Raw genomic sequence first — 26,372 nt, forward strand, 5'->3', positions numbered from 1 at the left:
CACTTAATTTCCAAATTTGGCAGACCACTAAATTTCTTCACAATTGTCACACTCTTCTGCAAACTGGTAGATTTTCATGTCTTACCTGGATCATCGCATAAAATTCGAAAGAAATCTGAGTGGATCATGTTGAGAGGTGCGTTGAATTGACATGGAATTACCCGGCTGCAAGTGAGACACCATTCCTTGCAGTATGATTTAATAAACCAATAAAGGTCCAACTTCAATTGGGTGTGGTCCAATGATGATAGCTTCATTCTGCCATTCTGTCACCTCAATATGTCGACCCATCTTTCTGCGCTGATTCCATACGACCTACTGGAACATACATACCACTTCAGCACTGGTGGGCCACATCTCTTACCACATCTTTTACCATCTCTACGCCTTCTCAGATGCTCCATAGCAACCAGTCAACTCTTTTTAGGGGGCGATTATTATTTCGTCTGATGAGTTCATTCACAACCCTTGCTGTTTACTTTTGGCTTGTTTTCCCGTGCGAGATGTGTTTGCGGACTGAAAAACCATCTACAGAGAGCGCTACCACGTCCCCTCCCCCACCCTTCCTTGGCCCTAGGTGCACTCGCTCAATCAATTCCAGGTGCTGCCGGGCATTTCCGCCCGCCAGCACTGCGCAATAAGCCACCCATCTTCTACTTCAGACCACGGAGCAGTACGAAAGGCAGTTTGACACACTCAATTTGTATTCGAAGGGAGCTGGCTTCAAATACCGCCTTTGTCTAGGCATTCTGTTTTTTCAGAACTCCCTTCGGCAGTTACGATTGTTTCTCGAAGTCATGCCCCAGCTGATTTACACTTAATCTTTGTACAGCAGAGACGATTGTGCTCAGCCTACGAACACATCGATGCCTATGAGAGGAAACACTCAAACATGCATCCCTTTCTGTCGTATCAACGGTAGGAAAGGGAGAGGAAGAGGAAGAAGCATCTTCTGTCAGAATTGAGGTGGATCACAAAATCGAGTCAATCTAATCTAGCTGCGCTAAATAAACGTTAACAAATAGTTATCCTCGAAAGAGTAAAAAAAGCACCAAGTAACTGTCATTTAGTGGCGTATACAACAAACATCTAAATCAATGAGAAGTTTGAACAGATGCTGCATCATCAATACACGATAGCTCTTAATGGAAATATGAGCGTTTCGTTCTTGAGTGCATTGAGGACTGGAGGGGGTACAAATTTAACAAAATGTTACAGAAATAAAAGAGATGATTATAGTTTATCATCCCGTCGACAACGAGGTCATTAGAGATAGAGCACAAACTGGGACTGTTGCAAGGAGAGGAAAGAAAATCGGTTGTCTAAATATGGATGGCCAGACGGGAATTTGAATCGTCGTCCTCCCGAATGTGAGTCCACTGTGGCCAGTCGCTAGGTATAGAAAAAGAGGGTTGCGATTTACTTCCTAACATTTCTTGCAGTATCATATTTTACGCAGGCGTGTAATGACAGTAATGGCTTTCACCCCTGGAAAGTACACTACTCAAAAATATCCACCTCGTCTACTGTTCCGAGTTTCAAGTTAAACTGAAGGTTCCACAAAGTTCTACAGTAGTGTAAAAACATTACTAACTACATCTGGAAGCAATATCAACATAAAAACAAAAAAAACAAAAAGATGGTTTAAATGGCTCTAAGCACAATGAGACTTAACATCTGAGGTCATCAGTCCCTTACACTTAGAACTACTTAAACCCAACGAACCTAAATACATCACACACATTCATGCCCGAGGCAGGATTTGAACCTGCAACCGTAGCAGCAGCACGGTTCCGGACTGAAGCGCCTAGAACCACTCGGCCACAGCGGCCGGCCAGCATTAAAACACAAATTACCACTTCTCAGTGGGACATATAAATTAGTAACGTGTCGTGACAAATGGTAATTACCGCCCGACTGGGTTCGACCCCTATTTATAACGAGCAGTCACCTCAACAAATTGCGCCTTCCGACTACGCATCGACAATAGGCTCAGATTCTCAGTGTCACTTGCGTTGCCCTCCTATTACTTCGAATCTAGGTCTGGCTCAAAATTTCACACCCATTGCATTACAGACTCAGCATTTCTAAAAGAATTTCTGATATCATGTCATGTTTCTGAATTTCAATGATTTCATCCCCACTGAATCCAGTCGTTTCATTTCTAATTTAATTCATCGCAGACATTTAAGTTATACAAGGAGAGAAAAAGTTCTACGGGTACTTGGCTACATCAGAAAACACAAAAAGAAAATAGAACGAATAACCCTTCCAAGAAGCAAATACTTTATTTTTCATTCGATGGCTAGTTTCAGGCCGAGAACCATTTTCAAATCAAGATAAAAAGCTATTTTCGACTTTGTTACGGCGATTTGAAAATGGGTCTCGTCCCGAAACGAGTCATAAAGTAAAATAAAATACTTGCAACTTGGACTGATTAAAAGAAGTTGCTGGCCCAAGTTACTCCAGCCTGCTAGAAGCTCGTAAACAAAAATAAAAGTCTGCACTGTACTCAAAAGTACCCGAACTTATCCCCTGTGTAGATGGGACTCCATATTAAATACACGAACAAAACTTTCTACTCAGATAAATTCTCTACGAGTTTGAATACAAAGACAGGGTGTTTCAAAAAGCACTTTAGAACTTTGAAAATGCATATAAATTAATTCATAGTACCTACAGAGGTGACATTAGTGTCAATTTGTAAGGAAATACAGTAGTTTTCTCTCGCGTAGTTCGCTAGTACCGAATCGCACCGTAAATAGCGCTTGCGACCGTTGCGTTAGATAGTTGCCTTCACTGGACCCAGTGATCTCTATAATTACCTGGATGTTGAACTTCAGCTATATGATCGTGCCAGCCAAACTACAACATGGCAGCTAGGAAATGTCACTAGGACACGAAAAGAAAATACTCTTCAATTCTGCTCCCTTATCAGCCTATTAGATCATATGTTGACGGAGTTCAAAACAAGAAATCAGTCTGGCAATTCTTTGTCACATGCAGAACGGTGGAAATTTGGTTGCCAAACTACAATATGGCGGACGACGCAAAGCACGTGTATTTGCAGACACCCTGCAGTGCTATACTCAGAGACCAGACTTCTACATCCAGGTTGTATAGAGATCACCGACTGGAACCGAGTGTGCAAGCTGTGTGTTTTGGTTTGAAGAATCGAAGTCGGCGACAACAGTTCAGTGTAATTTCCGTACCAGGTACGCTAAAGATACTCCTAGTAGGCCTACAATTTGTGAGTGGCATAAATGTTTTGTAGAAATAGGGTACTCGGTAAGGCATGGGAAATCATCAGGTTGTTGAGCGAGTGAGACAACATTTTTGATACCACAGATAAGAACGGAATGTTTACTTTATGCAAGATGGTGCGCTGGCTGACGTCCAGGATATTCACAGCGACCGCTTTCCAGGTCAATGGATTCGCCGTGATGCGCCAATTGCATGGCCCACAACGTTCCCCAGACTTGACACCACTGTATTTTTTTTTTTTTTTTATGGGGATTCATTAAGGATATCGCATTTGTACCTCCTGTGCCAGCTTCTCTACCTGAACTAAGAGCAAGAATTTTCGATGCCACTGAGCATATTACATCTTCATGCTACAGCGAGTTTGAGAAGAAACTGGCTAACGGTGGGATGTATGCAGGATAAACAACGGGAGCCACATACAACACCTTTAGTTTAAAAGAAAAAAAACTTTATATGTTTTCCCTACAAAACAGCACTAAACACAGCTCTATATCGTCTTTCAATAAATTTAAATGAATTTTTAGCGTTGTAAAGCCCTTTTTGAAACAACCTATATAATTTTAAAAGCGGTTACAGTAAGATATACTTTGATACTACAGTAGCTTACAAGAGAACTTTAGAAAGCTAGTTACCCATGTCGTTCCACGGTAAGATCACTGCGCAACGCCGGCCGCGGTGGTCTCGCGGTTCTAGGCGCGCAGTCCGGAACCGTGTGACTGCTACGGTCGCAGGTTCGAATCCTGCCTCGGGCATGGATGTGTGTGATGTCCTTAGGTTAGTTAGGTTTAAGTAGTTCTAAGTTCTAGGGGACTAATGACCACTGCAGTTGAGTCCCATAGTGCTCAGAACCGTTTGAGCCATCGAATCCTGCATCGGGCATGGATGTGTGTGATGTTCTTAGGTTAGTTAGGTTTAAGTAGTTCTAAGTTCTAGGAGACTGGTGACCACAGATGTTAAAGTGCTCAGAGCCATTTGAACCACTGCGCAACAAGAGTGGCGTACTCTCAGACGAGAGCGCACGTTCTAGGTTTTCTGCCGACAATTCTGTTGCTATACGGATAACAGGTGCGTCACAGCGTGAGACAAATAGCGCGACAACTGGAAACTTGGGCCTAAATCGAAATATGTGGAGTAGCATGATTCTCAAGTAAAAAACTAAGTTTCACACACACACAGAATCACCGCGAAATTCTGGCGATACATGCATCAAATGCAATGTTGTGTCCAGTCGTAGCGAAATGGTGGCAACAATTTGACAAAGGTCACGAAGACATGGATGATGCTGATTAGCCATACAGCTCATATCTTGCAATTTCCACCTTTTTGGCAAGCTGAAAGAACATCTAAAAGGCAAGAGCCTTTCCGACGACGAGGACGTCATACAACGGTTTTCGAACGGCTCCATGACCAAGGAGTGGATTCCATAGTCGAAGATTTGAACGACTGGTAGAACGTTCCGAATGTAGTTTACAGAGATTTTGTGACTATGTTGAAAAATTGTGTACTGTACCTTTATCACTTTGAAGTGTAATTGTAGCATTCAACAATAATTGCTCGGCCTACCACAATAATGTTTGACTTACTGTTTGATGTCCCCTCGCAAAAGAGGACATAGTTATCAATATGCATAGATGACATCCTTATCCTCGTAACTGATTAGGGGGTCACTTTGACAGCAACTGAAGTGGGCCACAACGCTGACTAAGAATTATACGGACGAAAAAACATCGCAATTCCACATACTGACGCAAACATTGATAATACAATAGACTGTTCGGTTCAGGTTATAGTAGCAATCAAATGCCCTTTAAAACGATGCCTTAGAGCTTTGAAATCGACTGCAAATAGGAGAGAGTAAACAATAACCACAGCTGATTGAAGCTAAAATAACAAGAAACGTCTTCGCTTTTCTTAATAACACTCTGAAGTTAGATACTTACGTTCTCGTTAAGCCTCGCGGCTCTAGGTTACTGTACAAATGAACTGTCTAAAATATGTACAAGAATTTCGGGCCGACTTAACTAGTGTGAAAAATGTCTTGGTCTGATACCTTTACGTAACCTTATTACTTCGTTATGAATACAAGAGTGAATGCGTGAATTATTTTTAAATGATTGCGTAGACCAGAGCTACAATGGCTAAATTAACGAATAAATTGCCTGCGGGAAGCCTAAATAAATAAAATTCGTTGCCTTTACTGCGGCAACACTTGTTTGGAAACTTGCCACTTAGCAGCACTCTACAGACGAATGTAATGTTATCACTGTTGCGCAGAGTGGCCCTTTTCACGTAGTCCCAAGGGCGCTATCCCTGTTCATCAGTCCAAATACGGAAAACGAGATATCAACAGATAAAAAAATTATAACCTTGGCTACAGCGTGTCAATCCGCCTTCTCTTATTCACCACACTGTGGTACTCCTACCTTGTAAATAAACACAAAAAACTTTGACAGGTCAGAGGATGCTCACATTTTAGAAACTTTTTCTTAGCAAAGCGTCAGGACACTACACTATATCCACACATTATAAAAAAAATTGACTTTGCAAGTGAACCACGTACGGTTTCGAGCAACCAAAATTTATGGTTTTCTAATGTAGAGAAAGCTGGGTCCATAGGGCTGAATACAGTCCTTGCCGTATATCGGCGAAATATGGACGAACCCACGAATTACGGACGCAACAATATGGAAGATTTCTGTCGTATGAAGAGGTAACAATAGGGGGAATTCCTGGCTAATATTATAAGATCGATCCGTGAGTGAGTGTCGTATGATTTGTATCATGTTCCTTAATGTAGATGAAGAGGGCGTCGTTAAACACCGCTTTATCTCGGCCGACACGAAAAAGTAGTATCTCATGTGTACATAACGTGTAATTTTTCACGACCCAGAAACTCGGCTTGCGAAGTGGTTAGCAAATACATGCTACCTACGCTTGCAGAGCGGTACTTTGGCTTTTAGGGAACCCACGCTAATATTCCACTAGTGTCAAAACGAAGAGGAAGGGATACACCATAAGCAGTAGGATTACTTTTCCTAAGCTCGCCAATCGCGTAGTAACCATGCAAGAGGAAGTTGGCTCACGACAACCCCAACATAGTTGCGGAGATGTAAGACATTGATTATCCAGCTGCTGTATCTGAAGATTAACCATTAGAACGCAAGTAGACAAGAACCACGGATTACTGGAGATGAAGTAGTAACGCTATGAACAGTTTTTATCCTCTGTTGGATTGTCGTCTGCTGTTGCAGTCACGGACGACAATGCCGACTCATGCTTCTAATCTATGTCGATTGGTTTTATTATATTTTTGGTTTCCCCTTCTGTCAAAATACCTGTCCTCCCGTGATCACCACACATATTTGCGGGGTATTACACGGCATTACAAGTAGAAACAGTTAAAAATCTGGTTCCAAAATCTCTGTCTTATCATTATATAATCAATCTGAAGCCTTCCAGTATACAATCATCTTTGATGATTCTTAAACCTAGTGTTGGCAATTATGAAATACCCAGGCGGCTTCGTCTTTTATTCCCTCCCCCCCCCCCAGTCCATATTCACGGACTATTTTTCCTTCTATTCCTACTATCTAATTACAAGTCTCCCATCAATATTAAATTTTCGCCTCCCACAACTACCTAACAGATTTCCTTGACTCTTCTCTAAGGACTCTGTTTCGACTTAGATATCTCAGTGCTCATCAAATTATTCTCGCACTATCGTATCTCCCATATCATCTTCATCTAAGTCCCATTCCATTTCTATAATACTGCCTTCAGGTTCATCTCTCTTGTATAGCCACGCTCCGATTTTGTAAGAAAAAAACAAGGAAGCACTGGTTTGTGTACAATGTTGGACTCTACATTTAGTACTTGACATAGGAGATATACTGTCTTTATTAGCAACAAAAGGCGCAGCCACTACAGTTTCGTGTTACTACAGAGAGACATGTTTTGACCAATTACGACATGGGATCCCATTTTTTACCATATCTCAGACCATGTATATAGGATTTTGGTCTAGGTGGTAGGGCAGCAATAGGAAGTGGACAATTTTCTTGCAATATTTTGTCAACCCCCCCCCTCAATGAACCATAGACCTTGCCGTTGGTGGGGAGGCTTGCGTGCCTCATAGATAAAGATAGCCGTACCGTAGGTGCAACCACAACGGAGGGGTATCTGTTGAGAGGCCAGACAAACGCGTGGTTCCTGACTAGGGGCACCAGCCTTTTCAGTAGTTGCAAGGGCAACGTCTGGATGATTGACTCATCTGGCCTTGTAACAATAACCAAAACGGCCATGCTGTGCTGGTACTGCGAACGGTTGAAAGCAAGGGGAAACTACAGCCGTCATTTTTCCCCGAGGGCATGCAGCTTTACTGTATGGTTATTGATGATGGCGTCCTCTTGGGTAAAATATTCCGGAGGTAAAATAGGCCCCATTCGGATCTCCGGGCGGGGTCTACTCAGGAAGACGTCATTATCAGGAGAAAGAAAACTGGCGTTCTACGGATCGTAGCGTGGAATGTCAGATCCCTTAATCGGGCAGGTAGGTTAGAATATTTAAAAAGGGAAATGGATAGGTTAAAGTTAGATATAGTGGGAATTAGTGAAGTTCGGTGGCAGTAGAAACAAGACTTTTGGTCAGGCGAATACAGGGTTATAAATACAAAGTCAAATAGGGGTAACGCAGGAGTAGGTTTAATAATGAACAGAAAAATAGGAATGCGGGTACGCTACTACAAACAGCATAGTGAACGCATTATTGTGGCCAAGATAGACACGAAGCCCACACCTACTACAGTAGTACTATATGCCAACTAGCTCTGCAGATGTATGATGAAATAAAAGAAATTATTCAGATAGTGAAGGGAGACGAAAATTTAATAGTCATGGGTGACTGGAATTCGGTAGTAGGAAAAGGGAGAGAAGGAAACGTAGTAGATGAATATGGATTGGGGGTCAGAAATGAAAGAGGAAGCCGCCTGGTAGAATTTTGCACAGACCACAACTTAATCATAGGTAACACTTGGTTCAAGAATCATAAAAGAAGGTTGTATACATGGAAGAAGCCTGGAGATACTGGCAGATTTCCGATAGATTATATAATGGTAAGACAGAGATTTCGGAACCAGGTTTTAAATTGTAAGACATTTCCAGGGGCAGATGTGGACTCTGACTACAATATAATGGTTATGAACTGTATATTGAAACTGAAGAAACTGGAAAAAGGTGGTAATTTAAGGAGATGGGACCTTGATAAACTGAAAGAACCAGAGGTTGTAGAGTGTTTCAGGGAGAGCGTAAGGGAACAAATGGCAAGAATGGGGAAAAGAAATACAGTAGAAGAAGAATGGGTAGCTTAGAGGGATAAAGTAGTGAAGGCAGCAGAGGATCAAGTAGGTAAAAAGACGAAGGCTAGTAGAAGTCCTTGGATAACAGAAGAAATATTGAATTTAATTGATGAAAGGAGAAAATATAAAAATGCAGTAAATGAAGCAGGCAAAAAGGAATACAAACATCTCAAAAATGAGATCGACAGGAAGGGCAAAATGGCTAAACAGGGATGGATAGAGGATAAATGTAAGGATGTAGAGGCTCATCTCACTAGGTGTAAGATAGATACTGCCAACAGGAAAATTAAAGACACCTTTGGAGAAAAGAGAACCACTTGTATGAATATCAAGAGCTCAGATGGAAACCCAGTTCTAAGCAAAGAAGGGAAAGCAGAAAGGTGGAAGGAGTATATGGAGGGTCTATACAAGGGCGATGTACTTGAGGACAATATTATGGAAATGGAAGAGGATGTAGATGAAGATGAAATGGGAGATATAATACTGCGTGAAGAGTTTGACAGAGCACTGAAAGACCTGAGTCGAAACAAGGTCCCGGGAGTAGACAATATTCCATTAGAACTACTGACTGCCTTGGGAGAGCCAGTCCTGACAAAACTCTACTATCTGGCGAGCAAGATGTATGAGACAGGTGTAATACCCTCAGACTTCAAGAAGAATATAATAATTCCAATCCCAAAGAAAGCAGATGTTGACAGATGTGAAAATTACCGAACTATCAGTTTAATAAGTCACGGCTGCGTATTACCAACACGAATTCTTTACAGACAAATGGAAAAACTGATAGAAGCCGACCTCTGGGAAGATCATTTTGGATTCCGTAGAAATATTGGAACACGTGAGGCAATACTTACCCTACGGCTTATCTTGGAAGCTAGATTAAGGAAAGGCAAACCTAAATTCCCAGCATTTGTAGACTTACAGAAAGCTTTTGACAATGTTGACTGGAATACTCTCTTTCAAATTCTGAAGGTGGCAGGGGTAAAATATATGGAGCGAAAGGCTATCTACAATTTGTATAGAAACCAGATGGCAGTTATAAGAGTCAAAGGGCATGAAAGGGAAGCAGTGGTTGGGAAGGAAGTGAGACAGGGTTGTAGCCTCTCCCCGATGTTATACAATCTGTATATTGAGCAACCAGTGAAGGAAACAAAAGAAAAATTCGGAGTAGGTATTAAAATCCACGGAGAAGAAATAAAAAAAAAACTGAGGTTCGCCGATGACATTGTAATTCTGTCAGAGACAGCAAAGGACTTGGAAGAGCAGCTGAACGGAATGGATAGTGTCTTGAAAGGAAGATATAAGGTGAACATCAACAAAAGCAAAACGAGGATAATGGAATGTAGTCGAATTAGGTCGGGTGATGCTGAGGGAATTAGATTAGGAAATGAGACACTTAAAGTAGTAAAGGAGTTTTGCTATTTGGGGAGCAAAATAACTGATGGTGGTCGAAATAGAGAGGATATAAAATGTAGACTGGCAATGGCAAGGAAAGCGTTTCTGAAGAAGAGAAATTTATTAACATCGAGTATAGATTTAAGTGTCAGGAAGTCTTTTCTGAAAGTATTTGTATGAAGTGTAGCCATGTATGGAAGTGAAACATGGACGATAAATAGTTTGGACAAGAAGAGAATAGAAGCTTTTGAAATGTGGTGCTACAAAAGAATGCTTAAGACTAGATGCCTATATCACATAGCTAATGAGGAGGTGTTGAATAGGATTGGGGAGAAGAGAAGTTTGTGGCACAACTTGACCAGAAGAAGGGATCGGTTGGTAGGACACGTTCTGAGGCATCAAGGGATCACCAATTTTGTATTGGAGGGCAGCGTGGAGGGTAAAAATCGTAGAGGGAGACGAAGAGATGAATACACCAATCAGATTCAGAAGGATGTAGGTTGCAGTAGGTACTGGGAGATGAAGAAGCTTGCACAGGGTAGAGTAGCATGGAGAGCTGCATCAAACCAGTCTCAGGACTGAAGACCACAACCTTTTGTCAACGGAACAGAGAGGAGAAGAATGCTATTCGTTAAGTAATGCCGGAAGTTCGAGTTTCCTTGAGCCTACGTATTTTTATATTTTTGTGGACCACTTTTTTCGCTCTGTAAAGACGGCGCTTTAATAGTCACAAACGTTTAAGTACGTGGTATCACGTATCATTCCGCCAGTGCGGACGGTATTTTCTTCGTGATACATTATCCGTGTTAAAATAGACCGTTTACCAATTGCGGTAAAGGTCGATATCGTGTTGATGTATGGCTATTGTTACCAAAATGCGCAACGGGTGTGCGTTATGTATGCTGCTCGGTATCCTGGACGACATCATCCAAGTGTCCGGACGGTTCGCCGGATAGTTACGTTATATGAGGAAACAGGAAGTGTTCAGCCTCATGTGAAACGTCAACCACGACCTCCAACAAATGATGATTCCCAAATAGGTGTTTTAGCTGCTGTCGCGGCTAATCCGCACAAATTGCGCGAGAGTCGGGAATCTCAAAAACGTCGGTGTTGAGAATCCAACATCAACATCGATTGCACCCTTACCATATTTCTATGCACCAGAACGACGACTCTGAACGTCATGTACAGTTCTACCACTGGGCACAAGAGAAATTACGGGATGATGAAAGATTTTTTGCACGCGTTCTATTTAGCGACGAAGCGTCATTCACCAACAGCGGTAACGTAAACCTGCATAATATGCACTGTTGGGCAACGGAAAAACCGCGATGGCTGCGACAAGTGGAACATCAGCGACCTTGGCGGGTTAATGTATGGTGCGGCATTATGGGTGGAAGGATAATCGGCCCCCATTTTATCGATGGCAGTCTTAATGGTGCAATGCATGCATTTCCTACGTAATGTTCTACCGATGTTACTACAAGATGTTTCACTGCATGACAGAATGGCGGTGTACTTCCAACATGATGGATGTCCAGCACATAGCTCTCGTAGGTTTAAGCGGTATTGAATAGCATATTTCATGACAGGTGGATTGGCCGTCGAAGCACCATACCATGGCCCGCACGTTCACCGGATCTGACGTCCCCGGGTTTCTTTCTGTGGGGAAAGTTGAAGGATATTTGCTATCGCGATCCACCGACAACGCCTGACAACATGCGTCAGCGCATTGTTAATCCCATGTGCTGTTGAGAGGAAGGTCGTTACAGGTATTGCCAAATGCACTGAGGCTGACGGACATCATTTTGAGCATTTATTGCATTAATGTGGTATTTACAGGTAATCACGCTGTAACAGCATGCGTTCTCAGAAATGATAAGTTCACAAAGGTTAATGTATCAGATTGGAACAACCGTAATAAAATGTTCAAACGTAGCTACGTTCTGTATTTTAATTTAAATAACCTACCTGTTACCACCTGTTCGTCTAAAATTGTTCAAAAAAAAATGGTTTAAATGGCTCTGAGCACTATGGGACTCAACTGTTGTGGTCATTAGTCCCCTAGAACTTAGAACTACTTAAACCTAACTAACGTAAGGACATCACACATCCATGCCCGAGGCAGGATTCGAACCTGCGACCGTAGCAGTCGCACGGTTCCGGACTGCGCGCCTAGAACCGCGAGACCACCGCGGCCGGCTTTAAAATTGTGAGCCATATGTTTGTGACTATTACAGCCTTCTATCACAAAGCGTAAAAAGTGGTCCAACGAAAACATTCATATTTCTTTACGTACTACACGAATATGTAATAAAAATGGGGGTTCCTATTTAAAAAACGCAGTTGTTATCCGTTTGACCTATGGCAGCGCCATTTAGCGGGCCAACTATAGTGCCATCTAGTTTCCCCCTTCAAGGTAGACAAGTTTCGTTCTTTGTAGTTTTTTCGTTTGACGCTTATTTCGTGAGATATTTGACCCGGTCACTATCAATGGACCACCCTGTATGTACAGTCCAAGCTACATCCAGTTATGATACTTGGCAGTGACATCGTGCCAAAGTTACCTTCGTACTTAAAGTTACGCGCAAACATTGTAATATTGTGTACAGTCACGGCCCTACCACACTTCCGTAGGGTAGTCCTGACAATGTCACTCGTTACCAGCCAATCTCTCACGTACGCACGAGTGACATTCTCCACAGTGACGAAACTCACTGAAAGGGCACCTCGTATGGCATGATACCACTGAATTCTCATCCCACTGGCAGAACTTCCCAGTTCTTCGATTATTCGCTCTTAGAAATTCAAACATAAATACTGGCCGACACCAGGAAATTTCGGCGTGCCGCTTTACCCCGCTTCTGCAGAAAGAACACAGGATATTCTTGACGTTCTGGACGAGATTCTCTACTGAGTACAATCTGGGGCGCTCTCTGAGTCGGGGCTGCTGTGGTGGTTCGAAGTGACGTGTGCACAGCGTAGGTGTAAGCGTGTCCCCGACGCCCTGCGCGCCTTTACAACAGGAAGGGGCGGTGTCGATACGAGCCGACGGTCGGCTGCCCGGAGCTAAGGTCATTCGATAAGCGGCTGGTCTGGGTTGCCGTCTTCCGAGTACAATGCTTTTGCTGACGACACCACAGGCCGCGCAACCTTCCGGCTCCTACAAGCACAAGGTTCCGTCGATAAGCTCGCCTAAGGGCTAAGACAGGGCACGGCTTGAGTGCTACAGATGTTTTTGTAGGCCTGCGCTGCCTAATATTTTCTACCCAACATCCTCACAGCTAACATGGCTGACTTTCGTTACCTTTGAGCTGCAGCTTACGTTTTACACTCAGGTAATGGACAGCCTGGGTGGCTGACTAGTGGGATAAGGATATGTAGAACAAAGCGGAAATAATATCAAAATATTAGAAGTAGTCAAAACCAAGCTGCAGTAGCCCATTACAAACAGTATTGTAAGGTGCTTAAAAATGTTATTAGGAAGGTAAAGAGTATGTGGTATGCAAATAGAATAGCTAATTGACAGGATAAAATTAAAACCATATGGTCAGTTGTGAAGGGAGTGTCTGGTCAGCAGCACAAGGTCGACGATATAAAGTCAGTTCGCAGTAAAAATATTTCTGTTACTGATAAATGAGACACATGTACAGTATTTAACAATCATCTTATGAGCATTGCTGGTGAATTAAATAAAAATTTAGTTTCTACAGGAAATCATATAACTTTCTTGGCAAATGCCTTTTCGAGATTGATGTCTGAAATAGTCGTCTGTGATACAGACAAGAGGGAGATTGAGTCAGTAATTAAATCACTGAAGACTAAGAACTCTCATGGTTATGATGGAGTGTCTACCAGAATATTAAAGTACTGTGCTGCACATGTTAGCCCTCTATTTAGCCATATTTGTAATTTTTCCTTTAGGAATGCTCAGTTTCCTGAGCGATTGAAGTACTCGGTAGTAAAGCCACTTTATAAAAAGGGAGAAAGGGATAATGTACACAATTTTAGATCTATTTCTGTGCCATCAGTGTTTGCAAAAGTTATCGAAAAGGCTATGTATGTAAGGATAATTGAGTATTTTATATCATACGATTTGCTATCAAATGTACAGTTCGGCTTTAGAAGTCGTTTAACAACTGAAAATGCTATATTCTCTTTTTTCTGTGAGGTACTGGATGGGCTAAACAGAAAGTTTCGAACGCTTGGCGTATTTTTTGATTTAACTAAGGCATTTGATTGTGTTGGTCACAAAATATTGCTCCAGAAGTTGGACTATTTAGGAATACGGGGAGTAGCTCACAATTGGTTCTTACTTTAGCAACTGAACAGTTCAAATTTCTAGGTGTTCAGATAGATAGTAAGCTGTCGTGGTTAGCGCACGTTCAGGATCTTGTTCGAAGACTTAATACTGCCATTTTTACTATTCGAACGGTATCAAATGTGAGTGATACTTCGACACGAAAATTAGTCTACTTTGCTTATTTTCATTCACTTATGTCGTATGGTATTATATTTTGGGGTAATTCTTCCCATTCTGCAACGATATTTTTGGTTCAGAAACGGGCGGTTCGGGCAATGTGTGAGTTCACAACCTCTTGTTGACCTCAGTTCACGAGTCTGGGTATTTTGACATTGGCCTCTCAATACGTATATTTCTTATTGTCGTTTCTTGTTACCAATATTAGTTTATTCCCAAGAATAAGCAGCTTTCACTCGGTTAATACTCGACAGAAATCGAACCTGCATTTGGATCAGACTTCTTTAACTCTTGGGCAAAAAGGTGTGCAGTATACTGCTGGCTCCATTTTCAATAAGCTGCCACTCGAATTCAAAAATCTTAGCAGTAATCCAAGCGCTTTCAAATCGAAACTGTAGAGTTTCCTCATGGGTCACTCCTATTCTGTCGAGCAGTTCATTGAAAAATTAAGCTGATTCTTATTGTATTGCTGATAGCGAATACTTAAACTTATGGACTGACTTTTTTCAGGTTCATGAACATTTATTTTGATCTGTTATTACTTTTATGTTGTAATTTCATGTACTGACACATTCCGCTACCTTGGAGATTTGCTCCTCAATTTGGTCCTACGGAACTTGACGTGTAAATAAATAGATAAATAGAAGTCACGGTATAGCTATATGCACATATGCAGATGGCGATAGTATCATGTACACACGGTATAAAAGGGCAGTGGATTGGCGGGTCTGTCATTTGTACTCAGGTGATTCGTGTGAAAACTTTTCCAGCGTGATTATGACCGCAAGACGGAAATTAACAGACTTTGAACCCGCAATGGTAGTTGGAGCTACGTGATTGGGGCATTCCATTACGGGAATCATTAGGTGATTCACTATTCCGAGATCCACAGAGTCAAGAGTGTGCCGAGAATACCGAATTTCAGGCATTACCTCCCACCACGGACAACGCAATGGTCGATGGCCTACACTTAACGACCGAAAGCAGCGGCGTTAGCATAGAGTAGTCAGTGCTAATAGACAAGCAACACTGCGCGAAATAATGGCAGATATCAATGTGGGACATACGATGAACGTGTCCGTTAGAACAGAGCGGCGAAATTTAGTGTTGAGGTCTACGGCAGCACACGACCGACGTGAGTGCGTTTGCTAACAACACGACATCGTCTTCAGCGACTCTCCTGGGCTCGTGACCATATCGATTGGACCCTAGACGATTGGAGAACCGTGGCCTGGTCAGATGAATCTCGACTTTAGTTTCTAAGAGCGGAAGGCAGGGTTCTAGTGTGGCGCATATACCACGAAAAGAAAGATCCAAGTCGCCTACAATGCATTGTACAAGCTAGTGATGGCTTCATAATGATGAGCGCTGTGTTTATATGGAATGGACTGGGTCCTTTGGACAAACTGAACCGATCGTTGATTGGAAATGGTTCTGCTCGGTTACATGGATACCATTTGCAGCTATTCATGGACGTCCTGCTCCCGAACAACGATCTAATTTTTATGGCTGTAATGTAACAGGGGAATGCAGACACGGCCTACACAAACTTTGTAAGTGCGTAATGTGTTCCGATTGGTCTATAAATGGAGCAAAAACATTAAATGATGCTGAACAAATGAAAAATAGAGGTACACTACTGGCCATTTAAATTGCTACACCAAGAAGAAATGCGGATGATAAACGGCTATTATTTGGACAAATATATTATACTAGAGCTAACATGTGATTACATTTTCACGCAATTTGGGTGCATAGATCCTGAGAAATCAGCACACAGACAGTCACCTCTGGCCGTAATAAGGGCTTTGATACACCTGGGCATTGAGTCAAACAGAGCTTGGATGGCGTGTACAGCTACAGCTGCCCATGCAGCTTCAACACGATACCACAGTTCAAGAGTAGTGAAAGGCGTATTTTGACGAGCCAGCTGCTCGGCCACCATTGACCAGACGTTTTCAATTGGTGAGAGATCTGGAGAATGTGCTGGCCAGGGCAGCAGTCGAACATTTTCTGTATCCAGAAACGCCCGTACAGGACCTTCAATATGCGGCCGTGCATTATCCTGCTGAAATGTAGGGTTTCGTGAGGATCGAATGGCGGGTAGAGCCACGGGTCGTAACACATCTGAAATGTAACGTCCACTGTTCAAAGTGCCGACAATGCAAACAAGAGGTGACCGAGACATGTAACCAATGACACCCCTTATCATCACGCCGGGTGATACGCCATAATGGCGATAACGAGTACACGCTTCCAATGTGCGTTCACCGCCATGTCGCCAAACACGGATACGACCATCATAATGCTGTAAACAGAACCTGGATTCATCCGAAAAAAATGACGTTTTGCCATTCGTGCACCCAGGTTCGTCGTTGAGTACACCATCGCAGGCGCTCCTGTCTGTGATGCAGCGTCAACGGTAACCGCAGCCACGGTCTCCGAGCTGATAGTCCATGCTGCTGCAAACGTCGTCGAACTGTTCTTGCGGATGGTTGTCGTCTTGCAAACGTCCCCATCTGTTGACTCAGGGATCGAGACGTGAATGCACGATCCGTTACAGCCATGCGGATAAGATGCCTGCCATCTCGACTGCTTGTGATAAGAGGCCTTTGGCATCCAGCACGGCGTTGCGTGTTACTCTCCTGAACCCATCGATTCTATATTCTACTAAGAGTTATTGGATGTCGACCAACGCGAGCAGCAATGTCGTATCACTAACAGTCGATATGGCAGGCATCTTACCCGCATGGCTCTAACGGATAGTGCAGCCATGTCTCGATCCCTGAGTCAACAGATGGGGACGTTTGCAAGACAACAACCATCTGCACGAGCAGTTCGACGACATTTGCAGCAGCATGGACTATCAGCTCGGATACCATGGCTGCGGTTGCCCTTTACGTTGCATCACAGACAGGAGCGCCTGCGATGGTGTACTCAACGACGAACCTGACTGCACGAATGGGAAAACGTCATTTTTTTCGGATAAATCCAGGTTCTGTTTACAGCATCATGATGGTCGCATCCTTGTTTGGCGACTTCTCGGTGAACGCACATTGGAAGCGTGTATTCGTCATCGCCATACTGGCGTATCACCCGGCGTGATGGTATGGGGTGCCACTGGTGACACGTCTCGGTCACCTCTTGTTCGCATTGTCGGCACTTTGAACATTGGGCGTTACATTTCAACCCGTGGCTCTACCCTTCATTCGATCCCTGCGAAACCCTGCATTTCAGCAGGATAATGCACGACCGCATGTTGCAGGTCCTGTACGACCCTTTCGGGATACAAAAATGTTCGACTGCTGCCCTGGCCAGCACATTCTCCAGATCTCTCACCAATTGAAAACGTCTGGTCACTGGTGGCCGAGCAACTGGCTCGTCACAATACGCCAGTCACTACTCTTGATGAATTGTGGTATCGTCTTGAAGCTGCATGGGCAGCTGTAGCTGTACAGCTCATCCAAGCTCTGAGTCAATAGCCAGGCGTGTCAAGGCCGTTATTACGGCCAGAGGTGGTTGTTCTGGGTACTGATTTCCCAGAATCTATGCACCCAAATTGTGTGGATTTGTAATCACATGTCAGTTTTAGTAGAATATATTTGTCCAATGAATACCCGTTTATCATCTGCATTTCTTCCTGGTGCAGCAATTTTAATGGCCAGTAGTGTATTATCTTTTGTACGATTAGTTGTTGCTTTGTTTGGGTTCAAACATTCTTATCTTTTTCTTCTGTTCTCATGAAGGCACAATTTCTCGTCACAAGTAGCGGTACGGCTCATTTATGACGAGCAAGCAGAGATGCACAAATGGCCACCCGCTGATTTCTGCGGTTTTGGCTTAGAGCATGCTATACCCATACATCCGATATTTGAACCTTCCACACTGCATGAAAATGTCGCACGATAGTGGAATGGTCACAGATAACATTTGCAGTTATCGAAAACACTGACGTGGATCATTGTGGATTAATGCGTTTAAACGATCTTCAGCAAACCCCAAAGGTCTTCCTGACCATGGAGAGTCACTAATATCAAAACGATCCTCCTTAAAACAAGCCTTACTCTTGTTCAATGGCATTATCCCCCACACAGGGCGCAAATGTTTCTGGCTGCCGCCTCTGCTGTCACCCCTCTGTTGAACTCAAACGGAAGATTATGTTGGAAATGTTCCGAGTCTCCACTTGTCACTCCATTTTCTAGAATGTGCAACTCCATTACCTATCCCCAAACGACGAAATGTAAACTCAAATAGCAACAGTGAACTACAAATAAAAAATTTCAGTTGCTGAATAGACCCACAGCGATCTGAATACCAACATACACAACGAAAACACTATCAATTTATGTACCAACCTAATAACGTTGCAGCCGACCGCAGTGATAGAGCGGTTCTAGGCGCTACAGTCTGGAACCGCGCGACTGCTACGGTCGCAGGTTCGAATCCTGCATAAGGCAGGGATGTGTGTGATGTCCTTAGGTTAGTTAGGTTAAAGTAGTTCTAAGTTCTAGGGGACTGATGACCTCAGACGTTAAGTCCCATTATGTGCTCAAAGCCGTTTTATTTATTATTTTTTTTGTATAACGTTGCCTAAAACTGTGAGCATATGAAATGAACTGACAAACGAAAAAGCTATCTGTAGTTGTTAATAACCGACGCGAAATATGAATGAAAACGAGAAAGAATTTTATTTATTACGCTTTACCGCGGCATTCAATGCGCTGAAAAATTTTCAAACTGTAAACTAATATGTAGACCACCCAGAACTGTCTTTCGTTGGAAGTACTCTTCCAATTGAGCTCTCTGAATAAGCCACGACTAGCAAGATAACGCCTCAACGTGGTGTAACTTCCGCCCATTCCTTCCTAATTCTATCTATGAAAATTAATGAGGCGTTCCGCCGAAAGGAATTGTTGCGTCATTTCGTAACGGTCTATGAAACACATTCATTATAACCAGCGTGAAACAAAGCAGTCAAAAGTTGTTATATTTAGTATCCACAAGGCCGGAACGGCATATGAAGTTGATAAGGTCTTTTCTTAGAATCAGATGGTCGTTCTCATTCTATACACTTTACTGACGTTTCGAAAAAGGGTTAAACAATAATTAGAAAATATCGTTAACAGAACCTTTTAAGACAAATTATGGAGGCATTTCTACCTCTGTCTTCAGTCGCGAAAATAAGCAAAGTTCCTCCCTGCTGTGTAGCAATGTTAGCGGAATTACTCTCGCAAATATTGTATTCCGTATTTGGAATCCTGCGACACTTTATGGTTTACGAAGTTCGCAAGGTGCTCGCATTAAACAGAGTTTATTTCAATGATGAATTAACACCAACGCTTTCTACGCAACTGGCGAAGTTGTAATACACTACAGTGGAAAAGAGAGACACTGAAGGTGTTAGAAAAAAAAAGTTCAAATTTGTATGAATTCCTAAGGGACCAAACTGCTAGGGTCATTGATTGGTCCCTAGACTCACACACTACTTCAACTACTTATGCTAAGAACAACACACACACACACACACACACACACACACACACACACACACACATGCCCGAGGGAGGACTCGAACCTCCTGCGGGAGGGGTCGCGCTATCCGTGACATGGCGCCTCAAACCGTGGCCACTCCGTGCGGCAAGGTGTCCGAGAAAGTAAAATTATGTAAACAACTTTTTCTGAAAATAATGATCGGCCTTCGTTATTTATTTAGCGTGTCGCAGCAAACAAAATACAACACAGCTGCAGATCAGAACTTGGCAGCCTGAAGTGCACTGATGGTAGTTTTTGCGAAGTCCATCTTGCACTAGACGGAGCACGAGCGACACTGCAAGTGGGGTCATATCTGCTCAGCCTCAAACTTCGGGGTAACTGACTCCGCACTGAGATCTCACGTCTGGAAATTGGTTTTGACACAGTGACGCCAAAACAGATTTGGATGAATGATTTCCCGGTAGTAGATCCTTGTGTGAGTCCTTGAAAGGCGTCCAGCGACTTCCATCTTGAACTTCTGATATTATTTCTTTGGTCTTTTTTCTTACTTCTTGCCGCCGGGCGGGGGGGGGGGGGGGGGGGCGGCGGCACTTCAAACTCTGCTCGGAAACACAGACACTAACGTGGGTAGTCTTGGAGCGCAGTTAACGTCTGTTTGAAAAATATCGGTTTGGAAGTTTCTCAACACATACCCCTCCTCCAGCCTGAGGCGACTGTCTTCACGTCCCTCACCTCTTGTTCTTTAGAGGTATTTACCAAATCTGCGTTACATTGTGGTTAAAAAAAATACATCAATGTTTACTCCACTCCCAGTTATTTGATTGGACAGACAATGGTTTAAGTATACTTAAGCGGCTGCTCGTAAGGTGCTGACTCAAATGGATACCTTACAATTTTCGGTTTTGCATACCACGCTTACGAATTTAAAAATGTAAACTTATTTTTCTTTTTAAAATATTTTGGTTATGGCTTAACATTTATTACGTATAAAAGCTTTGTTTAGAAAATTACAGTTTTTATTCACATTTTATGCGCGCATAAAGACTTGTTATTACCGCATCCCGCTTCCCACTCTAACCCGCCACATTGAGAACTTCTGCAGTATCTTATGGGCGTCTTCCAGAAGTAATGAATTCCTTGGAAAGAGGCTGACACCGTTGTCATTAGCGACAACGCAGCACTTATCCTGTCAAGGATGGAGGTGCAAATGTCACGTGGTCTTGTTAAAGAACTATCACGGCATTCTCTCTGAATTTATTAACGGAAACCTTAAAACACGAAGTCCGAATTGTCTGTGTAGTGTGTTACAACCCCTGTTGCGTCTTCCTGATCAAGGCCTTTTGTTGACCCCCCCGACCCTCACCAAAGTGAATGCTGGGATGATTCCTACGGCAAGTTCCGGTCTGTTCCCTTAGTCCCTTCTCTACTGAGCTTCACAGGACACAACACCAGCCTCTTTCTAGTAACGCATCATCCACAGGTCATACTGATACAAACAGAATGTCTACTTTTGATGCCAATGAATTCGTATCTTCCTTTGTCATTATATTTAAGATCTGAATAAAAGTCCAAAGCTCAAAAATATAAAGGAGGTTACACTACGGTATGCTTTGCTCACTCGAGAAAGAGATACTCGTTGCCGTGACAAATTCAATATACTAAAACATTTAACATGGTGGCAACGTAGAAGACAACACGCTTGTGTTACTTTGCGATTAATATTCACTAAAACGTGTTTCGGAGCAAACCATTTTGTTGTGTAACAAAAGCTACGCACTGTTCCACAAATGAAAGCTTTCGCTGTCGCAGACAGTTGAAAGGATATGGAATCCTCCAATGGAAGGGTAAAATTAAATATAGAAACAGCGAGAACATAGAGGTACGGCTTGTATAATCTCCGCAATGAGGGAAGTGTTATGTATTGAAGATCTGGAACTTCAGGACCATAATATACGCAGACGACGCCGTAACACTTAAGCCTCATTTGTGGATCCAGAAAAAGCTTACAGTTCTGTTGATAGACAAACTCTGTTTAACAGCCGTGAAGAATTAGGAGCCGACGGATAGGTCAGAGCCACCATACAGGAAACTATATCAGGCACCACGTCAAAAGTGAAATTTATGGGAGAAATCTCAAACACATTCAAAACTCACACAGGATTCCGACAAGTAGATGGCTTATCGCCAATCTTGTTCACCAGCGTACTGGCAAAAAATAATCAGAGAACGGGAACAGCACGTCAAAAATATCCAAACTGAAAAGGAGTCACTGTGAAATGCCTGGCTTCTGTCGGTAACCTAGCTATATTTACGAGTAACAAAGATGAAACAAAACTAACACTAGTAGATAAAGTAGCCTACATAAAATCTCCTGTAGAACTAGACACCAGATTTCCTATGAAAACACTCAGTATATGGACACCAAACCACCCACCGGAAAACTCCCACTGAAAACACAGTATGGAAAAATCTCACAGGTCACTCACTTCAAGTACTTAGAAGAAACCATCCAACCCACAGGGCTGAACAGAATCTTTAACACAAATGCGTACAAACTGCCACTGAATCACTACATCGAAAGAGCAATACCTCATAATGCAAACCTACGACACTACAAGACAGTTGTTTTATAAAAGCATTGCATACAGCAGAAACCACAGTAATTAGACAGATGAACGATAAAAATCGTGCCACAGAGAAATAAGAACGAAGATTCTACGGCACTGTTCTCCGAGATGGACCGGTCAAACGAGCTACAAAGGAACTCTATGAACACAAGTCACGGATAACATTTGGAAAAGACACCTACCGTTCTACGGACACGTATGTAAGTTGGATGAAAACAACTAAGAAAATTTTAACATCGTTAATGCAAGCAGATCAGAGACAAAGTTAGTTGAAAGTAAAACAAGAAAACCTGCAACGATTTACAATTTGAGAGAGGAGAAACTGAAGAAAGAAAGCAATTCAGCAGCAAAATAAAAAACAAGAAACTTGAAAAGTCTCAACGAAAGAAATTAGACGGAAAAAATGGGTAGACAAAAAAAAAAACGTGGTAAATTAATGAAGCGGTTTGGGGGATAAAAGGAAAGGATTCAGAAGCAGTGTTTGACTCAAAAGTTTACACACTCTCCTAAAGGGCAATAATCGAGAATAATAAATAATAATAATAATAATAATAATAATATATACGACCAAAGGAACGTCCAATAGACGTAATCTAAACATGAAGATCAGTATTAAAAATGCAGGATCCACTGAGAGCAAAAGTTTCCAACAAAAGAAAACCGTACAACTTCTGAAGAACACTTGTCTCCATCGCTACACTCGTCTTCCAACGAAATATGAATACATGTAACTCCAGGATCTAATAATGAAACAAGAACAAAATTAAAAATTAATTATATGATTACACCAACGAGAGACGGCTTTTTAAGCGCTTCCTGTCTTACGTTAAGTTTGGCACGATGTTTACGATCGCTGTCAGCCCAGCTGTTTTATGTAGCGTGAAACTGCCGTACACTATTAATATCTAAGCTCTGCGCAAACGTTGTTGACATTTTGTCCACAAAGCGGCGTTTTATAACACCGACTGTTTCGTTTCAGGTGTTTTAGAATATTGTCTCTTATTAAAGGCGAAAAAATATTCAGTGGTTAATACAACATAACACAGTGACAGAGGTTCTGTGAACAATTAGGAGCGGAATTATGTATTATGAAATACGAAATTATAAAAAAAAATTGCAACATACGCGAAGTTCCGTTATTCCCCGTCCTTCAGGACAATAATTCATGTTACCCTTAACTACATATTGGAGTGATAATTACAAATACAATTGAATAATAAAAAAACTACACCATTGAAGTATTTATCAGTTATTATTGAAGCCACACAGTACACAACTACACGAAATATCAGGAGACTATTTTGATCCAGGGGACAAATATGAAGGCCAAGGCAGATATGTTCCGGTCATGCAAGATTTAAGAAGTCATAATGTAACAGCAAAAACAATATCGGAGGGTATGTCTTCGTGTTAAGCGCCAATAGCAAAATATTCAATTACAGTTGGTAATTTCTAAGCACTGCACATTGCCATGATATATGCTGCTAATAAACGCGTCACTGACCCATTGTTGTACGTCATACGAACGATGAACTAAGAATGCGTTGACCTTAGTCTAATAATATCAAGTTTTATATTTTTAGAGGACTAGATGTCACGCGTTATAAACACTCCAGCGATAAATATTTTGGGGTATATTTCTATTGATTAGGATCGCATTTCATAAGTAACGTCAATCTGTGAACACAAGTATTTTAATTCAACGATTTTCTTCTACGAAATGCACCACAGCCATTACCTGGAACACTCATCTTCGTTCTGAGAAATACATCTGTTCCTGAGGACGTCGAGAAAGCTTCTTAGAAAATAATCGAGAAAGCAACTGCGATATTTCACATTATGCCTCGCGAAATCTAAAGCCCTGTAGCAAATGATAGTAACTAACCAAAATTGGATTTCTTATCAATTGAAGTATGATAATGCACCAACAAACAATTTAAAAAAATATCAAACGCGACTGCGGGCAAGGACCGTGAGACTGGAACAGAGACAGCTAAAATTATGTCTGTTTATGAACAAAACGAGAATCTTTATTTTACAAATGCATTCAAAACAACCACAGTGTCCTATAATTCATCATTTTCGACAGACTCTGCACATCTCCAGATCTCGATGGATTAGGTTTTCTAAAACACGCTTAAAAAGCGCTTCAATGATTGGAAATTTACTGTATATCAACAATACACAAAACTGCATTCACATTAATTTAACAGCAGACATTCATAATAGGACGAACTTTCACCAACTTCTGGCGCTTGTACTGTTCGGAATCTTAGACAAAAAAGGAAAATAAAATTTCGTGTTGAATGCATGAAGAACACTGATTGATGCTGATTGTCAAAAATCATCTCACGATCACTTACCTGAAAAATTGTCTGGTTCAAGTCCTGAATCCAAATTCAGTCCACAAATAACAAAATAGTCCGCGAAGCGCTGGGATCCTTGATTGTGCGCATTCATTTTCGAAAACGAGAATTTCACTCACTTAAAACACAGATCACCCTACCGCACACATGCTGCTTGCAGCCATCTTTCGCTTCTGCTCAGCTGACGGGTATGTGATACACAATTGATTTGAGCGCTTGGCGCGCCATCTGTGAGGGAACGCAAGAGTTTCCTTCGGTGAGACTCTATGGCTACGTAACATCTTTGCTTGCGGAACTTCCGAAAAGCAGACTGAACCTGCTAGATTGCTGCCTGAGTTCTTATAGCGGTGGCAAACTTAATATATTCTTTCAGAGCGTTAGATACCGTGCAAAAAGTTTTGATCTATACGTACCGTGAATATAAAGTTAAAGCAAGGTTTTCCGTATATCACTTTTCTGCTCTTTTATCTTCACAAATCTATTTACATTTTTCTTTAATACGCACCACGCACGTTTTTTTACTTGTTTTGTAATATGTTGAATGAACTGCGTGAGACTTACATGCTACCACTAATCTCGAGTCGCAATTACTTTTTCGAACGGTCTGGGCGTTAAATAAAATATTATTGTACAGCTCTTCTATCCGTCAGTATGTTTACTTCTAGATTTTCTGTGTAACACACAGAAAACCGCTCACACATACCTCAAAAGAGCCGCTCTACATTTTGTTTATTATCAAATGAGTTTCTCTTTAAACATAATAGGGTAAATACAGAGTCGGGCTATATGCAAATGAAGGTTAGAATTTATAGTCTTGTTGAAAGCGATGTTACTTGTGCTGTGTTAAGAGCAACACCGCAGGCATTTAAATGGGGAATTTGGAAGAACAGCAGTTTCATGTTACGTCATAAAACAATAAATTCATTTGCTGAAGAGAATCTATAAGAGGCAGTCAAATGAAGAGGAGACAGACGAGAAAAAGTAAGTAAACTGTTTATTATTTCAAAAGTAGTTACAATATTTATTAATCATTTATCCTACTGTGAAGCAAGATAGTCAATGCCGCCTTAGGGAAATGTTTGTGGTTTCCTACAGATCCATGATTGGCACGCACTCCTAGTCAGAAGCAGACCGACGAACATGAATTTGAATTATATGGAGGATGTGTAAAGGCTTACCAGCGAAACTTTTACAGAGTAGTCGAAACCGCTGAGGAAAGACATCCGAGTCGGTCGATTTGCTTCGGTCTAAAAGGTTCTCGTCTCGGTATAACCATGGTTCCGTAGGCAATCGAAAACATTTTTCCATGAAGACATTGATCGTCTTGTTTCACATTGGGACAAAAGTATTGCCAGTTATGACAATTAATTTCGAAATTACAATTTACTTACTTC

The 26,372-nt window shown here is 42.0% G+C and overlaps 1 protein-coding gene across 2 annotated transcripts in view; it reads right to left on the minus strand.

Annotated features, from left to right (window-relative positions):
* The window catches only part of LOC126356270 (DENN domain-containing protein 5B), a 467,453-nt gene extending 442,246 nt beyond the window's left edge, over positions 1–25,207 (minus strand). Inside the window, exon 1 of one of the 2 annotated variants that reach the window (XM_050007116.1) lies at positions 24,976–25,154. In XM_050007116.1, the coding sequence (XP_049863073.1) occupies positions 24,976–25,072 (97 nt within the window). In that variant the 5' untranslated portion in view covers positions 25,073–25,154. Of the gene's footprint in view, positions 1–24,975 lie in introns of both variants that reach the window. The other variant, XM_050007115.1, reaches the window with a different exon arrangement.
* Between the last annotated feature and the right edge of the window lie 1,165 nt (positions 25,208–26,372).

Source organism: Schistocerca gregaria, chromosome 3, assembly GCF_023897955.1.
Source record: "Schistocerca gregaria isolate iqSchGreg1 chromosome 3, iqSchGreg1.2, whole genome shotgun sequence".
NCBI classification, from domain to species: Eukaryota; Metazoa; Arthropoda; class Insecta; order Orthoptera; family Acrididae; genus Schistocerca; species Schistocerca gregaria.